Below are 25739 nucleotides of genomic sequence, written 5' to 3' on the forward strand. Positions count from 1 at the left end.
GTAGAATGCTATAAAACATCAATAAAGCTTGCAATGTTACTTGGTATATTGTCAATGTGTCCACTGTTTGTTATGCCCTGCTTAAAAGTGTTGTTGAATGGAAAACACGATTTAACCTTCCTAGTGCATTGGGGTCATTTTTAGCCTGGAAACACTGTGTATTTTTTTCCTAATGTATTAGTAAGGTAAAACACATAGACATTAAACACATAGACATTAAACATGACCAGGTTGAGAATGGTCTCAAAACGTCCCCTTACCGAGAAATAGCTTTTCTATGTACGTACAACAAATTAACCCGTATTCAAATTGACTAGCTATATGCAGCTTGGTATGCTGAGATATTTCACTACCATTCAGCGCTTTGCACGCACAGCCACGGATTAGATGCCGTAATTGGATATACACACCATCACGGATTTTCCAACAAGCGCCTCCACCATAGCAAGGTTTGTTTCACTTTAACGCTCTACTTTCGACTCCTTCTAGGCAATGTGTTCAACAACCGCTCTTTTCTCAGTATACACATGAATATGTGTTTGTAGTACAACGTTAATACAAGACAAACGTGATGGAACGTACCGTCTATCACCAGCGCAGCGCCACATACAATGTGAACGGATTGACCGAAGGCTTAGCTTGATTAGGCTTTTCGCTCACGTGAATAAACCGTTTGATCGACATAAAAATTCTAATGAGCCCAACCTTCTTTCTCTTTTCCAGATGTCTCGACGACAACCGCCGTATCCAGCACAATGCCAAACAATGCCATAGAAGCAGAAAGTTCCTCCTCGACCACGATACCGTTAGGTGTTCTACCATTAAGCAAAGACAACGTGAGCCAAAATGAATCGTTAGCCAAAGAAAACGCGGAAAGCACAATAAATCCCGATAGCAGCAGTACTGTTGCATCCGACTATGCCCCAGAGCCATCACTGATGGAAACAACAACTTCCCACTTGATCTCGTCTGATCCCGTCACCAATGAGGTAAGCACCGAATCCGATGTTGCTACCAAGCACGCTGGCACTGAATCCGGTGTGACCTCGATCGAAGAATCATCAACATCAACCCAGCAGAAACCGGTTCTGCTGCATGTGAAGACACCCGAAGAGGTCAACAACGATCGAAATCCGGCCAATCCGCCTTCCATATTGGATCACTTTGTTCCGGTCGGTGAAAGCTCGTCGGAAGAGTTGCTTAAAATGAGTGACATGAGATCATCATCGGACGAGGTGACTCCTCGCGGTCGTGCCATTAACTTTGGCTCTGCCGATGGGCCAATCAATTTCGTTACAGCCCCCGACCTGGCAACCACCGGGATGACCACCAAAGGCCCAACGACTGAAACACCGGCAACGACGATGGGTCATGAGAAAAAGCAACACCACATCGAACTGCCGGAACTTTCCGATATCAGCATGGAAGATGACGAGGAAGAGGAGGCTGGGCAAAAGGGCAATGAGCAGATGGACCACAACAAGACCATGAAACACATGATGGTCGTCGATGAGTGCATCTACAATGGCGTCGAGTACAAGGTAATTATCGTTGCTTGGATTGTCTCTCTAACGATGGATTTTTGTGGCTGCAGCCACATGTGGGCAGGTGTGCCGTGAAAATGTGGGCCAGTAGTGGAAGTGTATGGTGAGGTTGGCACCGTTTACGATGATTGTTGAGGGAAATGAAATTAATTGCCTGTAAAATGCGGTTTCATGCCTTTCCAGATGGGTACCCGTGGAATTCGCTCCGGTTGTGATTGCTTAGCAACTACCCACGTGAACCATGGGACGGTTCTAGTCGGTTTTTTTATTACTCCGCAGCAGTAGGAAGCCAAATGGGTATTTTGTGTGAGCAATAAAACGCTAACACAGGATGGGAAAATTGAACGGTTATTGAAACAACTCAATTCTAGTAAAACATATAAGTAAATGCATACAAATCGACGAACGGGACGGGTTTAGCAGTTAAGTGCAACGAGTGTTTGAAAAGATAATCGATAATTTTACAAAACGGCTTACTCTTCCTATTAGTTCTTAAGTAAGTTTTTGAGTAACAGTATTTCCTTATTCCTCAAGTTGCATGGATCGATAAATATGTTAAACGTGCATAACGCTCTTAAATGGTGATTATAAATAGACGCACATTTTAAACTACAAAAAGGGCTGATACCGGATGAGTCACTATGGTCTTACATTTGAATTGTGACCCTATTAGGCCTAAGTAAAAGCATTCGAATCCCAAATGAGTCTTTTTTCATGTATCCTGGGCACCATCAGTGCTGCAAAGGTCCAACATGAAAGATTTCCATCCTGGGAGGCTGCTTGCTTTTGCTTTAACCTGGGCCCAGGATAAATTCCTATCGAATTGTTAAATATTCGTGTCTGGCGGGGTCTGCCACTGCTGCGATGTTCTGCTTGCAGATTTAGTTTCCACTCCCTCGTAGTGTGTGGCCAAACAATTTCTACTTACGTCCCAGAATTTCAGTTGATATCGGCTTATGTCATCGATGATAGAGCTCCGCATTTGAGTTCCAGTTGTGGAGCCGCCATGCACGAATTATGAACCGCAGACAACGGTTGATGAAAACCTGCAGCTGTGCAGTGTTCTCCACTAATTCCATGTCTCACTGTCGTATAACATCACAGATTTAACATTCGAGTTGAAATTTCAGATATTGTTACGTTGACTAATCAGGTTTGATATTTCGTAAACTCACAAACCCAGACAACCAGAAGTCGTATAACAATGCACAGATAGAATCGTAAAATACTGAGCATGAGCATGATTGACCGCCCACGGTTGCTACTCTGCTATTGCCAGATCAGCTTGTAGCGGTATTCTGACTAGATATTAAATTAATGTAGCATGAAGTTCAAATGCTAAGTTTTCTCATTTGAAATGGTGCGTAAGTTTCCTCATTTGAAATTTGATCCGTGGGATTGAGTATAATCTCCCAGTAGGATTGCTTGTCATCGGAAATTTAATAATAAGAAAAACACTGTAAGTTAAAGATTGGAATGAGATAGACAGATATGGGATACTTGAGAGGAAAAGAGATAGTATCTCTGATCGAATCGGAAGGTAATCGGATATAGCCTTTTGATAAGATCGTTTTTTTTTTCGGTTTTCGGAACGAAGGCCAAGAATTGTTTTAGCGGCCTTTCTGAAGAATCCCAAGTTCTTTCTCGTCCACTTTAATCCAACCCGTGGAAGAGGCAGGACTGTGAAGTTTTTTGGTATAGTTCGCGGTGTGTTTGTAGAGGTATATTTAAATGTGAGAAGTGTCTTTAAGTTCAGTGTAATTAATTGTTCGTTAATTCCTTTTGATTAGGTGTAGTTACTATTGAATTAATTTAGTAGGCTAGTGCGGTACTGTGCGCGATTTAAAAAAAGGTAAATTATTTGCTCTGCAGTTTTGCAACAATGCGCTCCTCCAGTTGAACAACCGTTTGACGGCCTTTTGTCTATAGTTTATCCCACCTCTCGCTTGGCATACCACGCCCCTTCATTATTACCACTACCCTGACCCCACGTGTCGGCATTAAAGGACCTAACATCGGCTGGAGTTAGAAGGGAGCTGCGCCGTCTATATCGCGCTCCAGGTGAGCAATTTTGCCCCATCGAGACTCGCACCCAATTTGGTGAGTCCATTATATTCCGTGCAGCGAGCGTTGCAGGGGCGACAGACGATGGTGAGGAGCAGTCGGTAAAGCAGAAGCGGGAGTCGAACCGTAAAATGTCCGCATGCATGCATTAAATCTGGATGAAGCGCCATAGCCATTTAGAAAATCCGCATAGTTTGCTAGGGAATTAGAGAGAGAGTAAAGAGAAGAATGATGGTTCCCGAATAAAAATGTTTAGGTTAATAAATTTCTCGTTCCATTAGTTTTTTTTCTAAATAAATGTGTTTTTTTTTAATTCTACTAAATAATTGTTTTGTTTTTTAGGTTAGAATTTCCCGTTCAATGAGTGCACTGGTCTGAAGAAGTTTTTCACGTTTCGTTCGTTGTTGTAGTTTTTCGTTGTTTGGTTTTACTCAAAGTCGGACTGCTTGGGAATCTCAGCCACCATTTCTATCCTAAAGCGTGTAGATTTTGTGTTTGGGGAAGAGCTTGACCTGTGATGAGAACAGGCCACCCAGTGCATTTGCTCCGGTAGAAAGATGGTTTCTGATTCGTTTTCATTCGGTTGGATTTAGTGTTTTCTTTCGAATCCTTAATGTCTACTAGCGCGTTCCAATCCTTTGCGTTAGACTGAACCCGCCCTGGGGTTTTGAGTTTGCCGGGCATCCGAAACGACCTCTATGGAGGTGGCGCTTAAGCCATTTGTTTTAAACCAATCTTCGGAACACCCTAGTAGACCAATTTTGGCTCGCCGACTTCATGCCGGCTACAAGCTGTAATTACACAGATAATAAATAGACGATGCTTGGGACTGGCAATCATCCTCAATGTGTAAAAACTGGTGATCTCAAACTAGGCAATACCAGCACCGGCCGCGCCCGAACACAGGCCAAGAAAAGAATGGAAGCCGAGAAAACTCTGAACTTCCACGAGGAATCACTGGGATATTGGATAAGAGGGTTGTGATTACTGAATTGATGTCCTAACGATCATATAACGCGAAGGAGCTTTGTATTGAACCCACGAGCTTCTGCTCAGTAAGCAAAAACGTTTGCCACTAGGTAAACGAGCTCCTTTTTAATCATCAAGTTGCGGTTATTACCATGTAGTCATAATAACAAATAAACCGATTGACGAGTCTTAAATGTGGATAGGCCTGAGATTAGACACATGATGTTCTGCTCAGTAAGCAGAAATGATCGCTCTAAGGCCAACGAGCCCCTCATATCACATCACATCTTTACTCGAGTTGTTGTAACCATTCAAACTCGGCACCGGTGACGACAAGTTTCTCAAAATACACGATAACCAAGCGATTTGACCATAAATTTCTATAATATTAAAGAACCTGGGACCTTGTTTTTCTGTTCAGTAAGCAAGCCCCTGCTACCGACGATCTTTCAACTCCGAAAACCAAAAGCTACGAAAAAGCACTTAGGTCTTCATTGAGTTCCACTTTCTATTTCTATCGTGCCTCTTACATCATAACAAGCTATGACCGACGTAACAATTGTTAAGGCCCTGATTAAACAAGATATTAAAATGAAATTACGTTCGACTTCCATCTGCTTAGAATATCGTTGTACTTGACACACAATTTACGGATGAAAAAACGGTACAGGTTTTGAAAGCTCTCAACTAACAACTGTGACAGTGCTCAAACCACACTTAGTTGAAGGAAGGCCTCAGTTCGGATATAAATGTAGTGAATTATAAGATGTGCTAAAAGAACTGCAATTTCCAGAGCAATGCAGCATTTAACACACACAAAAGCACCCAACGTTTTTCAAGTTCACCCATTACCCGATGCACTCGCTTCGAGTTAATGATACATGAAAAGCAGTCCGATACTGGCGAACCATCTCACCTTCTATTGTCTCACCACATTACTGCAAGTAGGTTAAAATAGAGTTTTCTCCGCCCGTGATAAGAAATCATTCCCATATTTACACACAGACACAATAACGCCTCCACGGTCACCGGTATACCTCATGCACGCTGCAAGTAGATGCTGACCTTGAACTTAAAAGAAAATGAATGCACAACAGCAACCCGGAGATAATTACATTCAGACCCAGGTTGACCCCGAAGGCCTTTTTCGTAGTACTCTAACACAATGATGCTATTTGTTACACATACGTGTTGCGCAATCATTAATATTAGTGTGCTAAAATTTACCACCAATTCATCGCGCCATTGCCAAACAGGATTTTATCTTTGTCTTTTGCTTCCGTTTCCAGCGGCAATTAAAACAATATATTCCAAAAACCAAATCTATCGCACAATTGTGGCTGCACATTGAATTATTGTGATTGGGCGAAAGAAAAGAATTACATTAATAGGTTTGAATTTGTATTTCACGGAATCGAGTCGAGTCCAGCAACCAGCGCTCATTAGATATGCGAGACTAATTTTGGACAATAGCTCGAATGACTGCTGACGAAGATAGTGGTAGAACCGGTCACAGCAGGTGATTAATTAACATACTAGAGCTGAGCTGTAATTTGATTACAGAAGTTTTTATAGGGTCCCGAAAGCAGGCTTGGGTAGTGAATCGAGACATCCGTACATATGTATGCCGCTTTCGTTGTTGCGTTGTAGCGAACGTAAGCCCAATGTATGATCATGGATCACTAGACTGATGCAAAATTTGAAATTTTCGCTCCACAGTGCTCAAACGGTTCCAAATTGGGCCCTGATTAGCCTCCCAAAATTTGAACTCATTTAGTGAGAAACTGACTTGGCACAAACCGTTTGAAGTTTATATGGGAATTACTATGGATAAACCATAATTTCGGTTCATATCTATCTCAAAATTCACCAGTACACTTTACTCAAGAAAATGAGAGCTGAGCTTGTTGAAAATTTTATCAGCTACAACTTTGTGAGATACCGCTTTTTGATCAAATATAAGGAACAAAAATTATTAATGATTCAAGTCAATGATGTCTTATAATTACGCTCAATCAACTGTTCAGCAGGCAACATTGGTATTTATGGCGCGTAGAATAGAGGACAAAAATCATGGCTACTATGTCACACTGCAGAATACAGTGTTGCCCACAATACAGTTGCTTAATCTTGACATAAGATTATCAATCTCTTAAACAATTAATAACTATTTAATTTGACGTTTGGCGGAAAACGATGTTCTGCAAAGTAGTAGCTGATAAAAGTTCCCATAAGCATAGTAATAAAAAATTTTAGCAGTTCAATATGTAAAAAGGCTAGAAGACATTGAACAAAAAGTTTAGTTTTCCCATAGTAATTTCCATATAAACTTCAAATGGTATGTGCCAAGTCAGTTTCTGATCAAATGAGTTTAAACTTTCGGAGGCTAATAAGGACCCGATTTGAAACCATTTGGACACTGTGGAGCAAAAAATTTCAAATTTTGCATCAGTCTAGTGGATCACCCTGAAGAATATTTGATGTACGTTTAGTACTAAACCGGTGTAGTGGGCGTAGAACTAACAAAAAAAAACAGCATAACTTCTCTTATACGTAATGGGATTCATTTTGGACATAATAGATGGAAAATAAAGTAGGGTACAACAGTATCCATTGCGATTCGCTTAAATTTTTATATCATTTTCCAATATTTTTTTAAAAACAAAAATGCGCTAGAAAAAATAATTTGTTTGGGCGCTTCCCATTAAAAACAAGTATTTGTCAAGGCCCAATTGTGTCAGCTTTGCAGAGCAATAGTTAAATGTACATTAAAAAGAAAAACCCGATATTTAATCGACCAGTGAATGTTCAAAAACCTACTTGGCGAAGGAAAGATAAAGTTTTTCCAGATTGGCAATTTATTGGTTTTCAATTTCATATGCAAAGTTTTGTTTTCTATTTCGACAGGTCAATTTCGATTTTAATCCTCAAACCCCCAACACACTGAAAAATTCTAAAACTATCATAACTTCAGAAATGACGGGGTCTAAAAAAATCACAAACTCTTCAAATGTTGATGACCTTTAAAGAATTTTGAAGAAATCCTCTTTATTCTGAAAATATTTTGAATTGAAATAGGGTAGTTTTTTGACGCTAGTTAAATAACCGAAATGTACGGAACACTGAACGGTTCATAAGTCTGAACATTTAATTCCATATTCAAAATAACGTTTATTTTGCAAAATAATAAATATTTGTGATGGTTGCGTACGATAAGGCTGCCCCCCACAAAATATTGAAGGAACAAATTTAAAAAAGAACCAGAAGAGTCCTGCCAATAATGATTTCCTATTAATATTTTCATTTTCATTTTGCAGCGTTTGGTGGGGCAATAGGAGCGCAAGTCAATCCAAAGCCGAGGATAAAGGAAGGGTAATGGCTGAATAGTCTATGCGGACCACTTGAACGCCATGGGAAGAGGAAGGGATTGCAGAGGTCGGTTATTGGAGGGTTTTGAGAAAAAGACACATAGTACTAGATTTGTGCTGCAAAATGTAAAGAAACCGAAAATCCATCTCCCACTGATTCATCCTTTCACATATATACCAAATTGACATTTTAAAGCAACCATCAAAATAAACAGACAATATATGAAAAGGCTAGTTGCCAGTTGCTTTAAAGGCTAGTTGCCTCCCTAAGCAGACCCCCGCATCCTAACTCTTTTGTTAATCTACTTAATGTTATTAGGCTGTCTAAATTTTCTTATTTACGTTCGTTTGATGATTATGATATCTCATTAGCCCAATTTAATAAATAATTGAAATCTCTAATCTACACTGCACTTGTGCATGTAATCTAAAATTTATTATAAACTAGTTTGTCCCAGGTGACACCTTCAAGTGACTAAAATGCTTCACTTTGAAGTTAGTTTCCTAGCTGATTTTTAAATTATATACCCTATTATGCTCCAATTATACTCACACGAGCCATACTTCAAACATTTATCCCAAACCAAAATGAAGCATATATAAGATTAGTTACAATACCATGTACAAAAATGATGTTTAACATTGTTTCCTTCAATGAAAACAATAATGAAAGCTTGTCACGCAAATAGAAGGAGCACCGATGGGCACATTCTGAAATATTTCAATAATATAATTCCCTTGCAAACCCAAATAAATCTATCTGCGTAAAAATAAATTAAATAAGAGTGATTTGCGGCAAAACTCGCCAGTATCGCACCCAACGATAGATCTTTGGTTCTCTCATGCAATGGTTTATCAGAGAGGGGAAGTTCAGTAATCCTCATCGCATGCTCATGCCACGGCATGACCCAACGATGCCGGACCTAAACCAACCGTCTCCAACGCTCCACTATGAAGCATAAGATTAGGCCCGCCCACCAACTTCCAGTTTAAAAACTAGCCAAGGGGAGGGAATAATGATTTCCTATTATTATTATTATTATTATTTAGCTTTATTAAGGAGGCTTTCAGCCTTGGGCTGGTTCGCCTCCAATAATGATTTCCTATTAATATGGGACAATAAATTGATTATAGCTAGAATACTAGCTTTAAGCTTTTTGTGTTTCAAAATACATATCTTCTACATATATATTGGGAAATATTAAAAATATATAATTCCTAGTTATTTATTGTTTGCTTCCCCTTCGACCTATTTGAATGATGTTGGACATTAAATGCAAATATTTTTTATATCGGCATAATAAAACCGTGTTAAAATTGACGTGCATTTTAAAAGTGTCCGAATTTGTAGACTAAGCTCCAACTCTGACTAGCTTTTAATACCGACCCTATTTCGATAATATGCCAAATGTTTGCTTAGAGTCGTGTTGATTGACTCTGATGCCGATATTCAACCAACCGGACATTATTGGTCAGGATTTAATCCAAGGATAATACCAGTTTGAGCTTAGTGTTTGGACTTCAATCCTAAACGGTACCAAAATTAAGTTTTAAACTGAAACTTTTTCAACTATTCATGAAACTCTCAAAATATTATACTGTCATCTGTACCCCAACAAATAACCACGACAATAACCCAATCGTTAACAAACAAAGTCATTCACTTCAAACTGAACAAAGTTCATAGCTTCAAATGACATAGAATGCAATCATAGTCCGCATCGTGGTCTCTTGCCGTGCGGATCTATTTGCTTTTTGCTGTTACTACTACCTAAAGCTACAACACATTTAAACAGCACTTTTCAGTGCTCAACCTGTAAAATTTCTACCTTGTTCAACTCTTATTCCTCTTCGATCCTTGTTTGGACCCTACCCGAGGTAATCCTTCTTGGATATCGATTTGGAAAATTCCTCTTCCTTCAGATTCTTACAATAATCTGCTTGGATGTCGATTTGAATAAAAATTTACTGCCGCCATGGCGCCTAAGCGCAAAAGAAAAGGGCAAACTCTCGATCCTCCTTCTGATGAAATTAATTTGATTTTCTCACGGATGATGAGAATGATCCATCATCCAGGAAAAATTCTAGTAAACTTTACCGGCTTAAAGCCAAGAAGGAGGAGCCCTATTGTGATAACCACTACCGATTTCCATGCTCTTTGCACGGAACTGTTGAGCTTCGTTAAATTCAAGTTTCACTTCAAATTGGCCGTCGGGGTGAATGCCGTGTATTGGCTGAAACCTTGAACGGATTCAAACGTCTTCTAAATCATCTTACTGAGAAGCAGCCCCAATTTTTTACTTGCGACACCAAAACTGCACGTCTGTGGTGGATCCCTAGATCAGATCAAAGATGAACTGGCAAAATTACTTGAAGTTGTGCCACTCCAAGTAATCAAAATGAAAATGAAATCCCGTCCTGGCGATTGGCGCAAATCCAATGTTTGGGAATGTAAGACTCGCAAAGCGATCCTACAATCTCGTTCCAAGCGACAGGTAGGAAACGCTCCACGTTCCCGACCAGGTACAAACTCCTCTGTTGTTAATAACGGTCAGCGAGGAACAAATTCTACATTTGGACCCGTAGGTACAAATATCACCCCTGCTTCAATTTTTTCATCTATAGGAGTATACTCCCCTCGCTGCTAATAATTTTCAGCGAGCTAATGAAGCTACTTATGCTGCTATTGCAGTGGGTAGAAATCATAATACTAACCAACGTAATCCTAATGGAAATTTTGAAAAAATTTACTCAGGGAGCTTACTTTTCCTAAAATGGATTTTTTACAGAAATCATTAATTGACATGATTAATGATATGCTAAAATCTAACTCCATGTTTGATGCTATTCAAACTGGAGTAAAATTTGCGAACAATATTATCATGACTTTGAAATTCAGTAATGGATTTTAAATCATTAAATGTTTTAAATTGGAATGCTCGATCTTTTAAAGATAATGAAGACGAGCTATTTAACTTTTTGGGAGTTCATAACGTGCATATTGCCGTCATAGCTGAAACGTTCTTTAAACCTGACCATAAGGTTAAGAGGGACGCAAATTATTTCATTTATAGAAATGATCGTCTTGATGGAGCCTGTGGTGGCGTTGCCATCATTGTTCATAGACGAATCAAACATGAAATTCTTTCTTCATTTGAAACCAAAGTTGTTGAAACAAAATTTGGACAACTTACGTTTATAGCTGCCTATTTGCTATTCCAATGCGTAGGCCAGCAAAAGAATTTTCTCAAGGGTGAACTTTAGAAACTTACCCGTCATAGGTCTAAATTCTTCATTGTTGATGATTTAAATAAAAAACAGCGCTCATGGAATAATGCACAAAGCAATTCCAATGGTAATATTCTGTTTGATGATCGTTCTGCAGGTTATTACACTATTCAATATCCAAACAGCCCAACATGCTTTTCTTCATTAAGAAATCCCTCAACTATTGATTTGGTCTTAACTGATTCATGTCAACTTTGTAGCCAATTGGTTACCCATGCTGACTTCGGTTCTGAGCATCTTCTTTCTACTGATTGAATTGTAGCTCTACTTTCAATTACCATAGAGCTGATTGGGAGCAATATCGAACATTTATGGAACATAACTTCGATCCAAATATTCCTTTGCGAACCAAAGATGATGTTAATTATGCTCTTGAATCTCTGACTACTTCTATAGTTGAAACAAGAGCTGCCTCAGTACCAAAATGTGAGGTTAAATTCGATTCAGTTAGAATAGACGACGATCTTCAGCTCTGGATCCGTCTTAAAAAATATCCGCAAGAGGCAATATCAAAGAACACGCGATCCTGCCATGAAAGTTATCTGGCGGGATTTGCAAAAACAAATTAAAAAGCGATTCTCTGCCCTGAGGAACAAAACTTTTGAAAATAATGTTTCTAAATTAGACTCGAGTTTCAAACCCTTTTGGAAACTCAAATTTTTTTAAACTTCAAAATCCTATTCCAGCGCTTAAAGAAGGTGGTAAAATTTTGATCACAAATTTGAAAAAAAAGCTCAGAAACTTGCAAAGCAATTCGAGAGTTCCCATAATTTTAATTTGGGTCTTGCTCGTCCCATTGAAAATCAGGTTGCTCGGGATTATCTGAATATTTTCTCTCGGGAAAATATTTTTGATGATTCCTGGGGGACTTATTTGGACAAATTAAGAGCTATAACTAAAAAAATTAAATATGAAGTTCCAGGCTCATCAAAAAACTCCCATAGAGTACCTTGTCTTTCTTGGTAAAATTATTTAACAGATTTTTCCATTTGGCATACTTTCCTGATAAATGGAAAATTGCAAAAGTTGTTCCAATTTTGAAGCTGGATAAAAATCCAGTTGAAGCTTCTAGCTACCGCCCAATAAGTTTGCATTCTTCAATAAGTAAACGTTTTGAAAAGATAATTTTAAATAGAATGATGTTTCACATCAATACGAACTCAATTTTTGCAGATGAGCAGTTTGGATTTCGCCATGGGCATTCAACTACTCATCAACTCTTAAGAGTTACCAATTTAATTCGTTCAAACAAATATGAAGGCTACTCAACTGGAGTTGCTCTTCTAGACATAGAAAATGCATTCGACAGTGTTTGGCATGAAGGTTTGATTGCTAAGTTGAAAAAGTTCAATTTTCTACTCTATATTATGAAATTAGTTCAAAATTATTTAACTGACAGAACTCTGCAGGTAAATTATCAAAATTCCAAATCTAATAGACTACTTGTTAGAGCAGGAGTTCCTCAGGGTAGCATTCTTGGGCCTATATTGTATAACATTTTCTCTTCGGACCTCCCCGATTTGCCTCAGGGTTGCCACAAATCTTTGTTCCCTGATGACACAGGCATTTCTGCTAAAGGAAGAAGTCTTCGTGTTATTTGCAGCAGACTGCAAGAAAGTTTAGATATTTTCTCTTCTTATTTGCAAAAATGGAAGATTTCTCCCAACGCTTCCAAAACTCAACTTATAATAAGCACATAAGCCTAAAGGTTCGTTTTTTAAACCTATAAGTAGTCACATAGTCACTATGAACGGAGTTCCAATGTCCTGGTCAAACCAAGTGAAATATCTTGGATTAGTATTTGATCAAAATTTTACTTTTAAAAATCCCATTGAGGGCATTCAAGCCAAATGTAACAAATACAAAAAATGTGTGTATCCTCTTATAAACATGAAATCCAAACTTTGCCTGACGAATAAACTTCTAATATTTAAACAAATTTTTAGACCGGTCATGCTTTACGCTGTGCCAATATGGTATTGTTGTTGCACTACCAGCAAAAAAGCACTTCAAAGGATTCAGAAATGTAATTTATTTTGAATTTGGAACAAATAAAAAAATAAAAATTAAAATTATGTTAACACAGATGAAAACATGGTGGATTTGGATAATAGGAATAGCAATTAGGATAATCGAAAAAATGGACAACGTAGGTGTGTGATTGTGATGAATCTACATTTATTTGAATCGAAACAGTTCTTTGATTAATTAATCCAAGAAAGGCAATAATGGGCTGTCCATAAACTACGTATACATGTTAGGGGGGAATTATCCACGGCTTATACAATTAAAAAAATGTATGGACAATTATCTAAGCAGGGTGATGGGAGGGGTCAAGAATTCCAAAAAAAACTGTCGACGTAGTTAGAGAACAGCCCCTAAGTGGCAAACTCTATCAGTTCTACGATACAAGAACTGAGTAAGATATTCTTGAGAATTATTTTTTGCAACAGTGCCGTCGATGTGTTAGATACCAATTACGTTATTTATTCGGGGAAAAAATACTACTTTTACGATCACAGCACAGTATTTGCTGCATTCCTACAAAATGACCACCAAAGAGAGGAGAGTTTTGTTCGGTATCCGTTGACACTATGCATATTTTATAAACAGCAATTTGTATGCAAACCACGCCAATTTCAACAACAAAGCCAACCACTTCAATCGATGATTCACCACCTTTGTGGTACCATCACCTTATTCCTCCCCCCCCCCCCCCCACCAAAGCCCAATGGATTTTAGATGGATCATCGCCAGAGTGGCGATTACGATTGTTGTGTACGTACATTAAATAATGGAAAGCAGTAGCAGTATTGATGTGTCAAATCAATGAGTAACGATTGAATGTGCCAATTCTTCTTCAACTACCTCTCTGTGGTAAATACCTTTCCTGGTCACAATTCAAAACGGTTCATCGTTGCCATGAGACCTTTTAGGCTCACTAGGACTTCAAAAGCCATTGTAAACAAGAATCCACCTAAAGTCGATTCCTTCGCTACCTTCACACAAACGATTATTTTGGGTTTCATCATTTGCGTGCCATCTTCAGTCGAACTGTTACGCACTCGCTCAAGGCAAGGTAGCCCACAATATAGCTCAATATGAGGCAATCTTGGAAGACCTTCGGTACGGAACGAACAGAAGAAGACGGATAAAAAAAGGTTAGTTAGATCGCCGTAATACAATAATGAACGCAAACTGCTCTTACAAATTGGAGTAGTGCTTTGAATTGAATTGAAAGGAACTCAAACGTGTGCCGTCGTTCGCGTTCGAAAAGGAAAGCTATTCATCATCAGATCGAGGCGCAATATGACTCAATTTGCGTACACGAGCAGTATATTTGTGTCGTTACATCATTTGCTTGGATGATTGGCAAATCTTCCCCTGAGTGGGTGGAAGAAGCTTAAATGCTTTATCGATAAATTTTACACGGAATAAAAAGTGTCCTGCACATTTATTGAGAATACAAGAGGTTTTACAAGGACGTAACAACCTGTGTATGCAGTCTCCCCCGCATTGAAATAACTCATTTCAATCATCAGGATTCACTTCCTAGTCCAGTGGTAGAAGAGATATCTCGATTGATTTTTGAATACGTCCTAGTTATGTCCATTTATCCATTTTGAACTTCTGATGATATGCATCAATATTCACGGTAGGCGGTAGACCTATTCAAAAAGAACTCCATATATCTCGGTTATATCTCGTTTACATTCACCACTAACAGTGCGAATAGCTCCAATCCTGGTGATGTTTTCGTCATCAGTTGCATCTTGATTATCCTGCCGTGTTGCCAGTGAATCTTATGTCGTTTTCGTTTTTGCGGTGTAGCTACACCGGTGCTGCACCGCCGAACACCGTAAAAAATCAGGGTGTAGCTATCGGTTGCACCTTTGTTAACAAACAATGCTCTACACAATGCTCTACAAATGATGATGAGCTGTCAATGACTCGCGCTTATTGCTGCTTACACTACATCGGTGTAGTGTTCCAAAAACGAAAACGACATTAGTGTTCCTGAACATACTTCTGGCAGCTCTACACCTCCGAAAGATGTAATGGACTCAGAGATGCCAGATTTGCAGATATGTTTGTGAATATGAAGACTATTCATTCATTTTTCAGACATTGTTCACAATACAGTCATTTACCAGACTTTTTATTGTTGTTGCAGACATTTACATTTACAGACTGTCAATTTAGTCATACATCAACTTTTTTTTTCTCGAAATATATAACAGGAATTCAAAGCATAATTCCATTTGAATTTTCGGAGTATACTAAGGGTATTTTTTTTTTTTTTTCTATGGTTTGTTTTTTCCGTCGATCTTGTTTTCCGTGCTGAGCACCAATGCTACCGACGTGCCAGGAAGGCAGCTCCCACACCTGAACCCTACCTATCGACCCATCAACTCATGAACCGGGGACCAACGGCTTTACTTCCCATCCGAAGGAAGGCGTGATCAGAGATGTTATGCCTCAGAACATCCCGGCGGCGCCGACTGGGATTGAACCCAGGCATGCTGGGGTGAGAGGTAATCACGCTTACCACTACACCACCGGCGCCGTTATACTAAGGGTATGTTAAGAAAGATAATTGTAACTGTGCGAACAATTTCAGCACAACTTAATAGGAATGCGGAGTAGATCTTCATAAGAGTTGTGATTAAAATTCCTAACGAATTTGAGGATAATTCTAAGGAATTTATGACGAAAACTGTAAGTGGATTCTAAGAAGAATTCAAAATTTGCGACAAAATCACAAGGGAAGATGAAGAGGCCAAAATGAATTTAAAAAGAGTATATAAGTATATTTTCAATAGCTAGCTGAGAAAATTTTCAATGGAATTCTGAGGAAAATTCCAATAAAATTTGAATCCTAAGAAAGCTCAAACGAAATTTTACGAAAAATCCAAAGGAATTTTTTTTTTTTTATTTCACGATAATTCTGAGGAGAGCTCCAAAGCAACTCAAATGAGAAATCAATTCTGAGGAAAATTTCAAGAAGTTTTTAGAAGAAATCCTTCAATTAAATCTGAGATTATTCCAGAAGAACTTGAAAGGAATGCTAAGAATGCCAAAAAAATTGAGGAGGAATCATAAAAAAAATAGGAGGACAGTGCGCAAGTGAATTTTTAGGAGAAATTCACAGGAAATTCTGAAGTAAATGGAACCAAAATTCTGAAACATAATTAATCTAAGGAGCATTCCAAAAGAGTCTACAGCATTTTTTTTGGATAATTGCAAGGGAATTGAATTCTTAATTCCAAAGATAGTTCCAACACAATTTGAGGAATTCCAAAGATATTCAGGTGATATTTTTTAGAAAGTTTTGAAAAAGAGTTCCATTGAAATTATGAGGAACATTTCAAAGAATCAATGGGAATTCTGAGCGAAACTTAACTAGAATTCCTATAGTAAATCTATGGGATTTTCAGGAGAATACTGCTGAGTGAATTTTATCAGGAGTGTTTTTCGGGGAAGTGGTAGAATTATTAATAATATGAAGAGCATTTCAGAGTGAGTAATTTGCAGAAAATTTTCATGAGCTGTGGAGGAAATTAAAATGGAATTCAATTTTTTCATAAAAATGTCGAGATCTTGGACAAAAAAAATGAAGATTCAAGGTTTGGGAAAAAATAAAACCCGGAGGGTTCGATTTTTAAGATTTCATGGTTAGAAAATTATGTGACCGTGGATTTGGCAAAACATTCAAGATTCAAGAGCTTTTATTTAAAATTAAATATCCTGGACATGGAGAAATTTGCAAGATAAGGGAACATCAGACATTTTTATGTTCCAAAACTAGCAAACATATTTGAAAAGCCGAAATTGAATGTTTTGATTGCAAACTTGAAATCAAACAGATTTCTTAGATTTCATTCATTTAATTCTAGAATTTTAGAAGTAGGATCTTGGACATGGATTTCAAAACATCAAGATATATTAAGAGATCTTAGAGTTAGTAAACTTCAGTAAATGTTAAACTGCCTGTAGACTTGAAGACATACTTCAAGTCTCCGCGTACATCGTACGGGCTAGGCAAAAGATGTGCGTTTGACTTTATACTGTCGCATTAATGGCCCTTCGCTCATTATCAACTTCTATTCAATTTTCATACAGCCGTACTCTGACGGAACTATCTCTTCGGTTTCCGGTTAAAATGTCGAAGATGTACAACCTCTGGAGCATCAACCGTCTGCTGTCTAAGGTTTGCATTCCAATAAGTGCACACGATTGATCGTAAGGTGGTAATTTGAAGGGATCATCCCAAGGTAGACTCCGTAAAGCATATCTGACGAAGTGATTCTGAACTCGTTTGATTCGTTGTACATGAACATTAGCATATCAGGGGTCTAAATCTGTACGGTATATTCTAGAACACTCAGGACTAATGGTTAATACAGCATAAGTATAAACGTAGTCGAAATGAGCTGCATAGCTGCGTATGAATCCAACCATCACATACGCTTTAGCAACTTATAAGATGTGTTCATGAAACCGCAACTTGCTTTCAAGAATGACTCCTAAATCCTTATTCCTTGACTTTTTCTAAGAGTGAAAGTAGCAGCATATAGTCGTTCACAATTGGAAACCGATTACGCGTAAAATTGATGACTTTACATTTATCAACGTTCGTATGCATTCCATTTTCCTGGCCCCATATAGACAGCCGCTCAATGTCAACTTGCAGACCACTGCAGTCCAGAGGTGATTGTATCGCTCGAAAGATTTTCAGGTCAACCGCATACTATATCTATTCGGAGCACAGAATACTTCAAAAATCATTTACGAATAACACACAGATCAGAAGACCTAAATGACTTCCTTGTGGCACACCCGATGGCATTGCAAAGTCAACGGATTTAGCACCATGACATTTAACAAAAGCTTTACAGGACGATAGATACGATTCCAGCCAATTTATGATCCAAGATGGCGAGTTCGTGGGGCACTTTGTCACGAATACATGCTGAAACTCCGAGATCACAGGCTGCACACTCGGATATGAATGAATCATGATTCAAACTCTCAAGAACTTTGACCAAACAGTTCAGAATGAATATCGGACGGTGGTTTTCTACACTGTGAATGTTGCCTGTTTAAAAAATAGGAGTTATCGACGCTTCGGGATATCGCGATAAGTTGAAACAATTTTTAATAAAAGCAGGCGGGATACGATCAGGACCGAGACCTTTCGATCATATAGACTTTTCTTCAATTGGCACGCCGGCTCTCGCGTTGACGCCGTCTGGAACTGCCATGAATATTTGTTCTTGCAGCTCACCATGAAGAAACGCCGTCTTCACATCCATTTGGTGGAAATGGAACCCTTTTAGAACACCAACAGCCAGCACAATACGGATTGTCGTTAGCTTCGCAACAGGTGCATAAGTTTCGTTGCAGTCCAAACCGGCTTTCAGCCAGAAAACTTTGACGACCAATTTTGATTTATAGCACACCGGGTTTCCTTCTTCATCCTCTTTTATACGGAAGATCCACTTCGACTGCAAGGGTTTGACATCGGCTTGACACGGAACCAGTTGCCATACCTTATTGGCCTCCAGGGATTTTAGTTCATCATCAACTTAGCTGGGAGTTTGCGCTCCCGTTCACCGCGCCTAGTGTTTGACTCTGAATAGTCGTCACCTCTTGCATGTGAAAAGGAGAGCCCAAGGATTCTCAAGTTGTTCCTCAGGTGGTTCTTTCAGTTCAACGTCTTCTTTGTCATTACGTGAAAAGGGCTTCGCGTCTTTGAATTCATCTTGCTGGTTGTCTTGTAGTTCTTCCAGTTTAACCTCATCTTCGCCATTAGTTGAAACAGACATCGCGTCCTCCAAGTTAGTTTTCTGGTCATCTTTGACATCCGGATATACCCTTTCGCTTTTAGTATGCTTTTTGTTCCTTAGAGCAGTACTCACGTCCATCACCATCGCCTCATTATCTTGAAAACGACTCTACAGTGCTTGCCAAGTACGCAAGTGTCACAGAATCCGACAGCATTGACCTTCGGACCGAATCCTTCTGCCATATTGTACCGGACCAACGTGTTCATCGTGGTCTGACTGGCGTGAACCAATCAACGATACCAGCGGTTTCCAGCGTCCGATTCGCATAGCTTTGCGGTAGCTCCTTTCATGTCCAAGTCTAAATCCAATTCATAAAGCCCGATTCAAAGTAATTTTGAACACATTCAAGTGATCATAACTCAAGAATTGATCAAAACGTCAAACAAAAGGGTATTTATTCAGCTTTCAAACGATATATAACAAGTTATTACATTTCACCGTTTCGAACGAACTGTTGCACTTTACTTGTGATCGATGCCATCATGATCTGCATAGTCGCTGGTGACACTGTACCAGCAAACTTATTCCACTTTAAACGCATTTGTTCTGCATTTGTCACTTCTTTACCGCATCCTCGAAGTTTTCGCTTGACAATTGCCCAATATTTTTCGATCGGTCTGAACTCAGGGCAATTCGGAGGATTAATCTCTTTGGCGACTAAATTAACATTGTTTGCAGTATACCATTCCAGTACCTCCTTAGAGTAGTGGCAGCTGGCTAGATCCGACCAAAACATAACGTTGGTCTTGTGTTGCCGAATGAAGGGTAAAATCCGCTTTTTCAGACGCTCTTTAATGTAAACCTTCGACGTCATTGTGTGAGATGTGATGAAAACCTTGGTTTTAAGGCCAAAACTGCAGATTCCTTGCCAAATCATTAGTTTCCGAGCAAACTTATCAGCAAAAACAAATTTATACCTGGAAGGGACATCCCCACGACCAGTTGCCAGGTAAAATTTTCGTCCGGGGATTTGTTTATAATCCATTTTGACATATGTTTCGTCATCCATTAAAATGCAGCCATCAAATTTCGTCAAAATTCGTTCGTATAGTAATTGTGCTCGCTTTTTGGCCACTAAATTTGGTTCAGGGAGCGATTCGGATGTTTACTGGCACAAAAAGACTCATATCTTTCTCTTGAAAGGATGTTACGCACGGTGGAAAAGTTGGAATCGTATTTCTTTGCCAAATCACGTATGGAGACACCTGGGCTACTTTTCCTGTACTTCAACACCTTTCTCCTCAGCTCTTTGTCCCTAGTGCCACTTTTATGATAGATGCGCTGTGTTCTATCCACACTCCTTGTAACCTTTGATTACAAGACTCACCGTTGACTTTGGGAATTTTAACACTTTTGCTATTTTTGAGGCAGACCACGAAAGGTTCTCTAGATGTTTGTGCACAATTAATTTTCTTTTCTCAAGTTCCATGATAGCGGTGCCGGTGGTGTAGTGGTAAGCGTGATTACCTCTCACCCCAGCAGGCCTGGGTTCAATCCCAGTCGGCGCCGCCGGGATGTTCTGAGGCATAACATCTCTGATCACGCCTTCCTTCGGAAGGGAAGTAAAGCCGTTGGTCCCCGGTTCATGAGTTGATGGGTCGATAGGTAGGTAGGGTCCAGGTGTGAGAGCTGCCTTCCTGGCGTCGGTAGCATTGGTGCTCAGCACGGAAAACAAGATCGACGGAAAACAAATCAAGGAAAAAAAAAAGTACCATGATCCGTAATTTCGGGACGCGTCGATCATCAATGAAACATCAACAAATGCCTGTCAAACGTTTTTTGTTCCAACCACCAGGGGCGTGGTAGTGTATTAAACCGTGCGTCCAGATTTACTTTTAATCGATCTTTATAAATTACCTCGTAGATGCGCTACTCCAAAAACCGCGTCATCCTTCTTTGGTGTTTGATGTTCGCTTGATGTTTTCCATCACTACTTGTGAACAATACGTCGATTCCCGCTTGGGACATCTACTTCATGGACAGCAGGTTTCCTCTCAGCTCTGGCACAAATATTACATTCTTCATTTCAAACCGCACACCTTTTCTTAATAGTCCAGCAGCTTTACCTTCGTAGTTTCTAATAATCGAAACACCATCTTTGGCCACATCGATCACGAACGCTTGTTTGAGTTTCCTCACCGACTGCATGCATTCCAAGCTGTACACCAGATGGTCGCTACATCCAGAATCTCCAACGAATACCGACTTTTTGTGTTCTGTCTTTGTCATCATCTTGTTCATCATAAACGAAACAGACTTGTTGTTAACGGCTGCATTCACCTAACCTTCTGGCTTCTTTTTTTTCTTGGTTTGTTTTCCGTCGATCTTGTTTTCCGTGCTGAGCACCAATGCTACCGACGCCAGGGAGGCATCTCCCACACCTGGACTATACCTATCGACCCATCAACTCATGAACCTTGGGACCAACGGCTGTACCTCCCTTCCGAAGGAAGACGTGATCAGAGATGTTATGCCTCAGAAAATCCCGGCGGTGCCGACTGGGATTCAACCCAGGCCTGCTGGGGTGAGAGGTGGCATTTTCCAGCGAACTTTTTGGGCTTCTTATTTCTTCCTCCGACAAACGCTGCACTCCTATCTTCACAAGAATCTTCCATCCGATCAGACCGTTTGAGTTCCTCCGCCAACAATCGTTGCTTCACAGTTTCCAACGTCAGGTCCTTCTCGTTGATGCTCTTTAAAGCTGTAACCATGGAGTCGCAGCTGTCGAGAAGGGTCAAAAATAACTGGGATACCATATCGTTCTCCTCCAATTTGGCACCAGCGCACAGTGGTACAGAATGCAGATTTAGATGGAATGATATGTTTTGAGCCTGAAATTGAAACTTTAGACTAAAAATCTCTTCTACAAAGTTGTTCCTTATAGTTAGGCCCTCATTTTTATGACAATGAATTCTAGGGTGGTTCCTATTATCATTAAAATCAAAAATCTAACTTTTTTGTTTGAATAAATTAAGGTATACATTTTTCAGCAAAGTTATAGCTGAGCTAATTTCAAGCAACTTTGTTGAAAATAACTTTTTTGTATCTCTTAAATTGGCCGATTTAGAGCTATTTTCTTGAATTGAGTTAGGGTGACTCTTAAAAAAACAGTATTTTTGCTCTATTTTTCTTATTTCGAATTTCTCAGCAAAGGTGTTTTCAGATAACTTTTAGATCTTAAAAAGGCGCAAATTTTTGGTGCACAAAGCTTGTCAATATCTTTCGACGATCAAGAGTTAATGACGTTGTTATACTTAAAATATGCACTTTCCAAATGTTAATATCTCTGGTTGGGGCAAACAAAAAAAAAAGTTTTTTTGCAGCATTTGAAAGGGCGTATGTAATTCTCAATAATATGAAAAAATTGGAGGTATGTTATTTTTTAAACTCGTATAAAATCAATTTGAATTTATTCATATTTTTTACTATATTTGAGTATATCTTTTTTATTAGAAGAGATACAGGCAACAAATTCAGGTATAAAACATTCGTCTTGAAGAGTTTTAAAAGTCTCTAGAAGATAACTTTCATGAGAATTTTCACCTTTGCTGAGAAATTCGAAATAAGAAAAATAGAGCAAAAATACTGTTTTTTTAAGAGTCACAATAACTCAATTCAAGAAAATAGCTCTAAATCGGCCAATTTAAGAGATACAAAAAAGTTATTTTCAACAAAGTTGCTTGAAATTAGCTCAGCTATAACTTTGCTGAAGAATGTATACCTTAATTTATTCAAACAAAAAAGTTAGATTTTTGATTTTAATGATAATAGGAACCACCCTAGAATTCATTGTCATAAAAATGAGGGCCTAACTATAAGGAACAACTTTGTAGAAAAGACTTTTAGTCTAAAGTTTCAATTTCAGGCTCAAAACATATCATTCCACCTAAATCTGCATTCTGGACCACTGTGCAGCGGTCTTGAGTTGCCGTACGATGTCGTCGAACTGTTGGAAGTTATGCCGCAGTACCTTCCTGCATCGCTCTTCCAGGATCCGTTGCACCAGGAACTTGTCCCGTAAGCGTTTCTGAAACATCCACCGCATCCAGATAGAGTTGAACTCGAAATCACCAATTCTCAAAATTTGTTCCATCCAACTGTGGAATTCCAGAACCTTCCATCGTAGCAGAGCCCATAACCTTAAGTAATATGGTACGGAAACAACCAGGAAAACTAGTAACAACGAACAAGTTTTATTAACGATAGAAATATGACTGCTCTCTTCAATGTCTTGATGTGGAATAACGCTAGGAAAAAGATGGCAGTGTTCAAGACAGCAATCCAATGACTTGAGGGCAAGATTCGAGATGGTTCCATTGTTCTGAAACATACCGTTTTGTTATAAGTACTGTCCCGCTGTCGTGAAGCGAGCTTGTTCGCAGCATCACTAAGCATTGTGAAGGTATAACATTCCCGACCAGAAAGAAGTATCAGAAATAATACACACTGTGTTACTGAGATATAAAATTATTCGTAACATGCTCTGTTATACAACATGTACCGTTAGTAGTTAAAAAAAAACAAAAAATATAACAAGAAATCTTCTACGTACTATCAAGAATATAACAACTATTGTTAGGGTTATGTCATATTTTTAACAAACCTTGTTGCAAAATAACCCATTAGGGTAAAAACTAAAAAGGGTATGAACTGAATTTTTTAACACGGTTTTTGGGTAATACATTTTTTGAGTGTATTATATTTTTAGATTGTTGTTAAAATATTTGACAAATCATCTGCTCTCGCTTTGGGATAGGTAGTTTGATTTGACTTGCGAAATGAGGCCCCTGGATTTCCATCGAGTTAGGGAGAATCGAGTTAAGGAGAGATCGAGTAAGGGAGAGTTGACTGTAATGATTTATTTAATTCTTAGCATCCCAATCAAAAGAGAATGCTAATGGCACCGGTGGTACAGTGGTAAGCGTGATTACCTCTCACCCCAGCAGGCCTGGGTTCAATCCCAGTCGGCGCCGCCGGGATGTTCTGAGGCATAACATCTCTGATCACGCCTTCCTTCGGATGGGAAGTAAAGCCGTTGGTCCACGGTTCATGAGTTGATGGGTCGATAGGTAGGGTCCAGGTGTGGGAGCTGCCTTCCTGGCTCGTCGGTAGCATTGGTGCTCAGCACGGAAAACAAGATCGACGGAAAAAACAAACCAAAAAAAGAGGAGAGAATGCTGTAAAAAAAATAGGGGAAAAAGCACTAACTTTGGCCTATGGATCTAATAAAAATCTCTCGTTCTTCAATTTTTCGTAAAACAATGCATCATCTGGACAATACAAATGAATGTTTGATTTTTAGTTTATAATTATCAAAAATATGCTTGCCTTCGAAATTAAATTATGGGCCCAATATTAGGGACACTTAGGCTGACATTAAGGACATTAACCCTACTAGCCCAATTCCATGTGAAAAACTTTTCCGTAGTCCTTAAATAAATTTAAATTCTACAACCGGCTCAAGACTAAAACAAAACAAAAATTAAAATAAAACAAAACGTTTCATTTTTCGTGCTGCTAATGCTAACGAACTTAGTTAAAATGTTGTTATAAATTTTATTCTAACAAATTGTGTAACAATTTTATATCAAATACCATGACGATTTTTTATTCCTCATTTCACCACAGAGCTCTTAAAACAAGATTATATCAACGGTTATTATATATAACAGAAGTTGATATAATCATGATATAATTTTGTTATAACGTTCTGGTCGGGTTATGACTGTTAATTAATATAACATTTCCAGATTTCACGTTCAATCTATTAGTTTAACGTGCAAACATCTTATTCGATCTGATGGCTCTGATCTAGTCACCGGGTAAAATGATTTCTCGATGTCAAGGAATTCCTGGGAGCATGCTTGGCATACACAGTTGTACTCACCAACTTCGCACACAGTTGACGTAACATAGTTCTGTTTGAAGCAGTAGATAGAATAGAGTTTAAGCTTGTTATAGATACGTAAAAACAAGTAGATTTTCATTCTAGTAATAAACTGTATTTGTTTCTGCGTTATAACAATTAAGTGAGAAATGCTCGCTGCACATCTCGGACCTTAAGTGTAAAAAATCATTGGCGTTGATTCAAATGTTAAGATTTACCTACTCTTTGCATATCTATAGTAAACTATGATCCTAATCTATCAATTACTATAAAGAAAAACAAATTTCAACAACTGAGTGAAAAGTTATTAACAAATGAGCAGTTCGTGTGTACAACTATGTATGCCAAGCATGCCTGGGAGGACCCATAAGCTATTTCCCAATTCCCGGATAGCCAAAAATTGCCGAGAAATGGAAACACAAGCCTTGATTGATTTTTGAACTGGCTCTATCTTTTTTATCGATCAAAAACATATCAACTCTTTATACTTATTACTGCGACCGTTGGATTCGCATTGTTGATGCATATAATCATAACTTTAAAATGTAAATTGAAGAGCATATCCATAATTATTGTGGAAATACCCCTCTCGTCGTGGTAGAAAGCCAAACTATATAATCGATATTTTGATCCACAAAAAGAGGTTGGGCTTAACTTAAATTAATCGAGTGTAGTGTAAATGTATAAATTTGCTGTATAGGATTTTAAATTATTTTACGGAGGCCAGTATTTTTCTAGGTATTTGAATTACTGAAAAAATCAGTTCAAG

At 38.7% G+C, this 25739-nt stretch overlaps 2 protein-coding genes across 3 annotated transcripts in view; both read left to right on the top strand.

Moving 5' to 3' along the window:
- The window catches only part of LOC135702299 (uncharacterized), a 175480-nt gene that overhangs the window by 62511 nt on the left and 87230 nt on the right, over positions 1–25739 (top strand). The gene's annotated exons all lie outside the window — the stretch shown is intronic.
- The window catches only part of sas (stranded at second), a 60340-nt gene that overhangs the window by 14464 nt on the left and 20137 nt on the right, over positions 1–25739 (top strand). For both annotated transcript variants that reach the window (XM_065223325.1, XM_065223326.1), the window contains exon 2: positions 724–1541. In XM_065223325.1, coding sequence (XP_065079397.1) covers positions 724–1541 — 818 coding nt within the window. The remainder of the gene's footprint in view (positions 1–723; positions 1542–25739) is intronic.

This window comes from Ochlerotatus camptorhynchus, unplaced genomic scaffold, assembly GCF_037179485.1.
Source record: "Ochlerotatus camptorhynchus isolate MF236.1 unplaced genomic scaffold, CSIRO-AGI_Acam_v1.1 ptg000191l, whole genome shotgun sequence".
Classification (NCBI taxonomy): Eukaryota; Metazoa; Arthropoda; class Insecta; order Diptera; family Culicidae; genus Ochlerotatus; species Ochlerotatus camptorhynchus.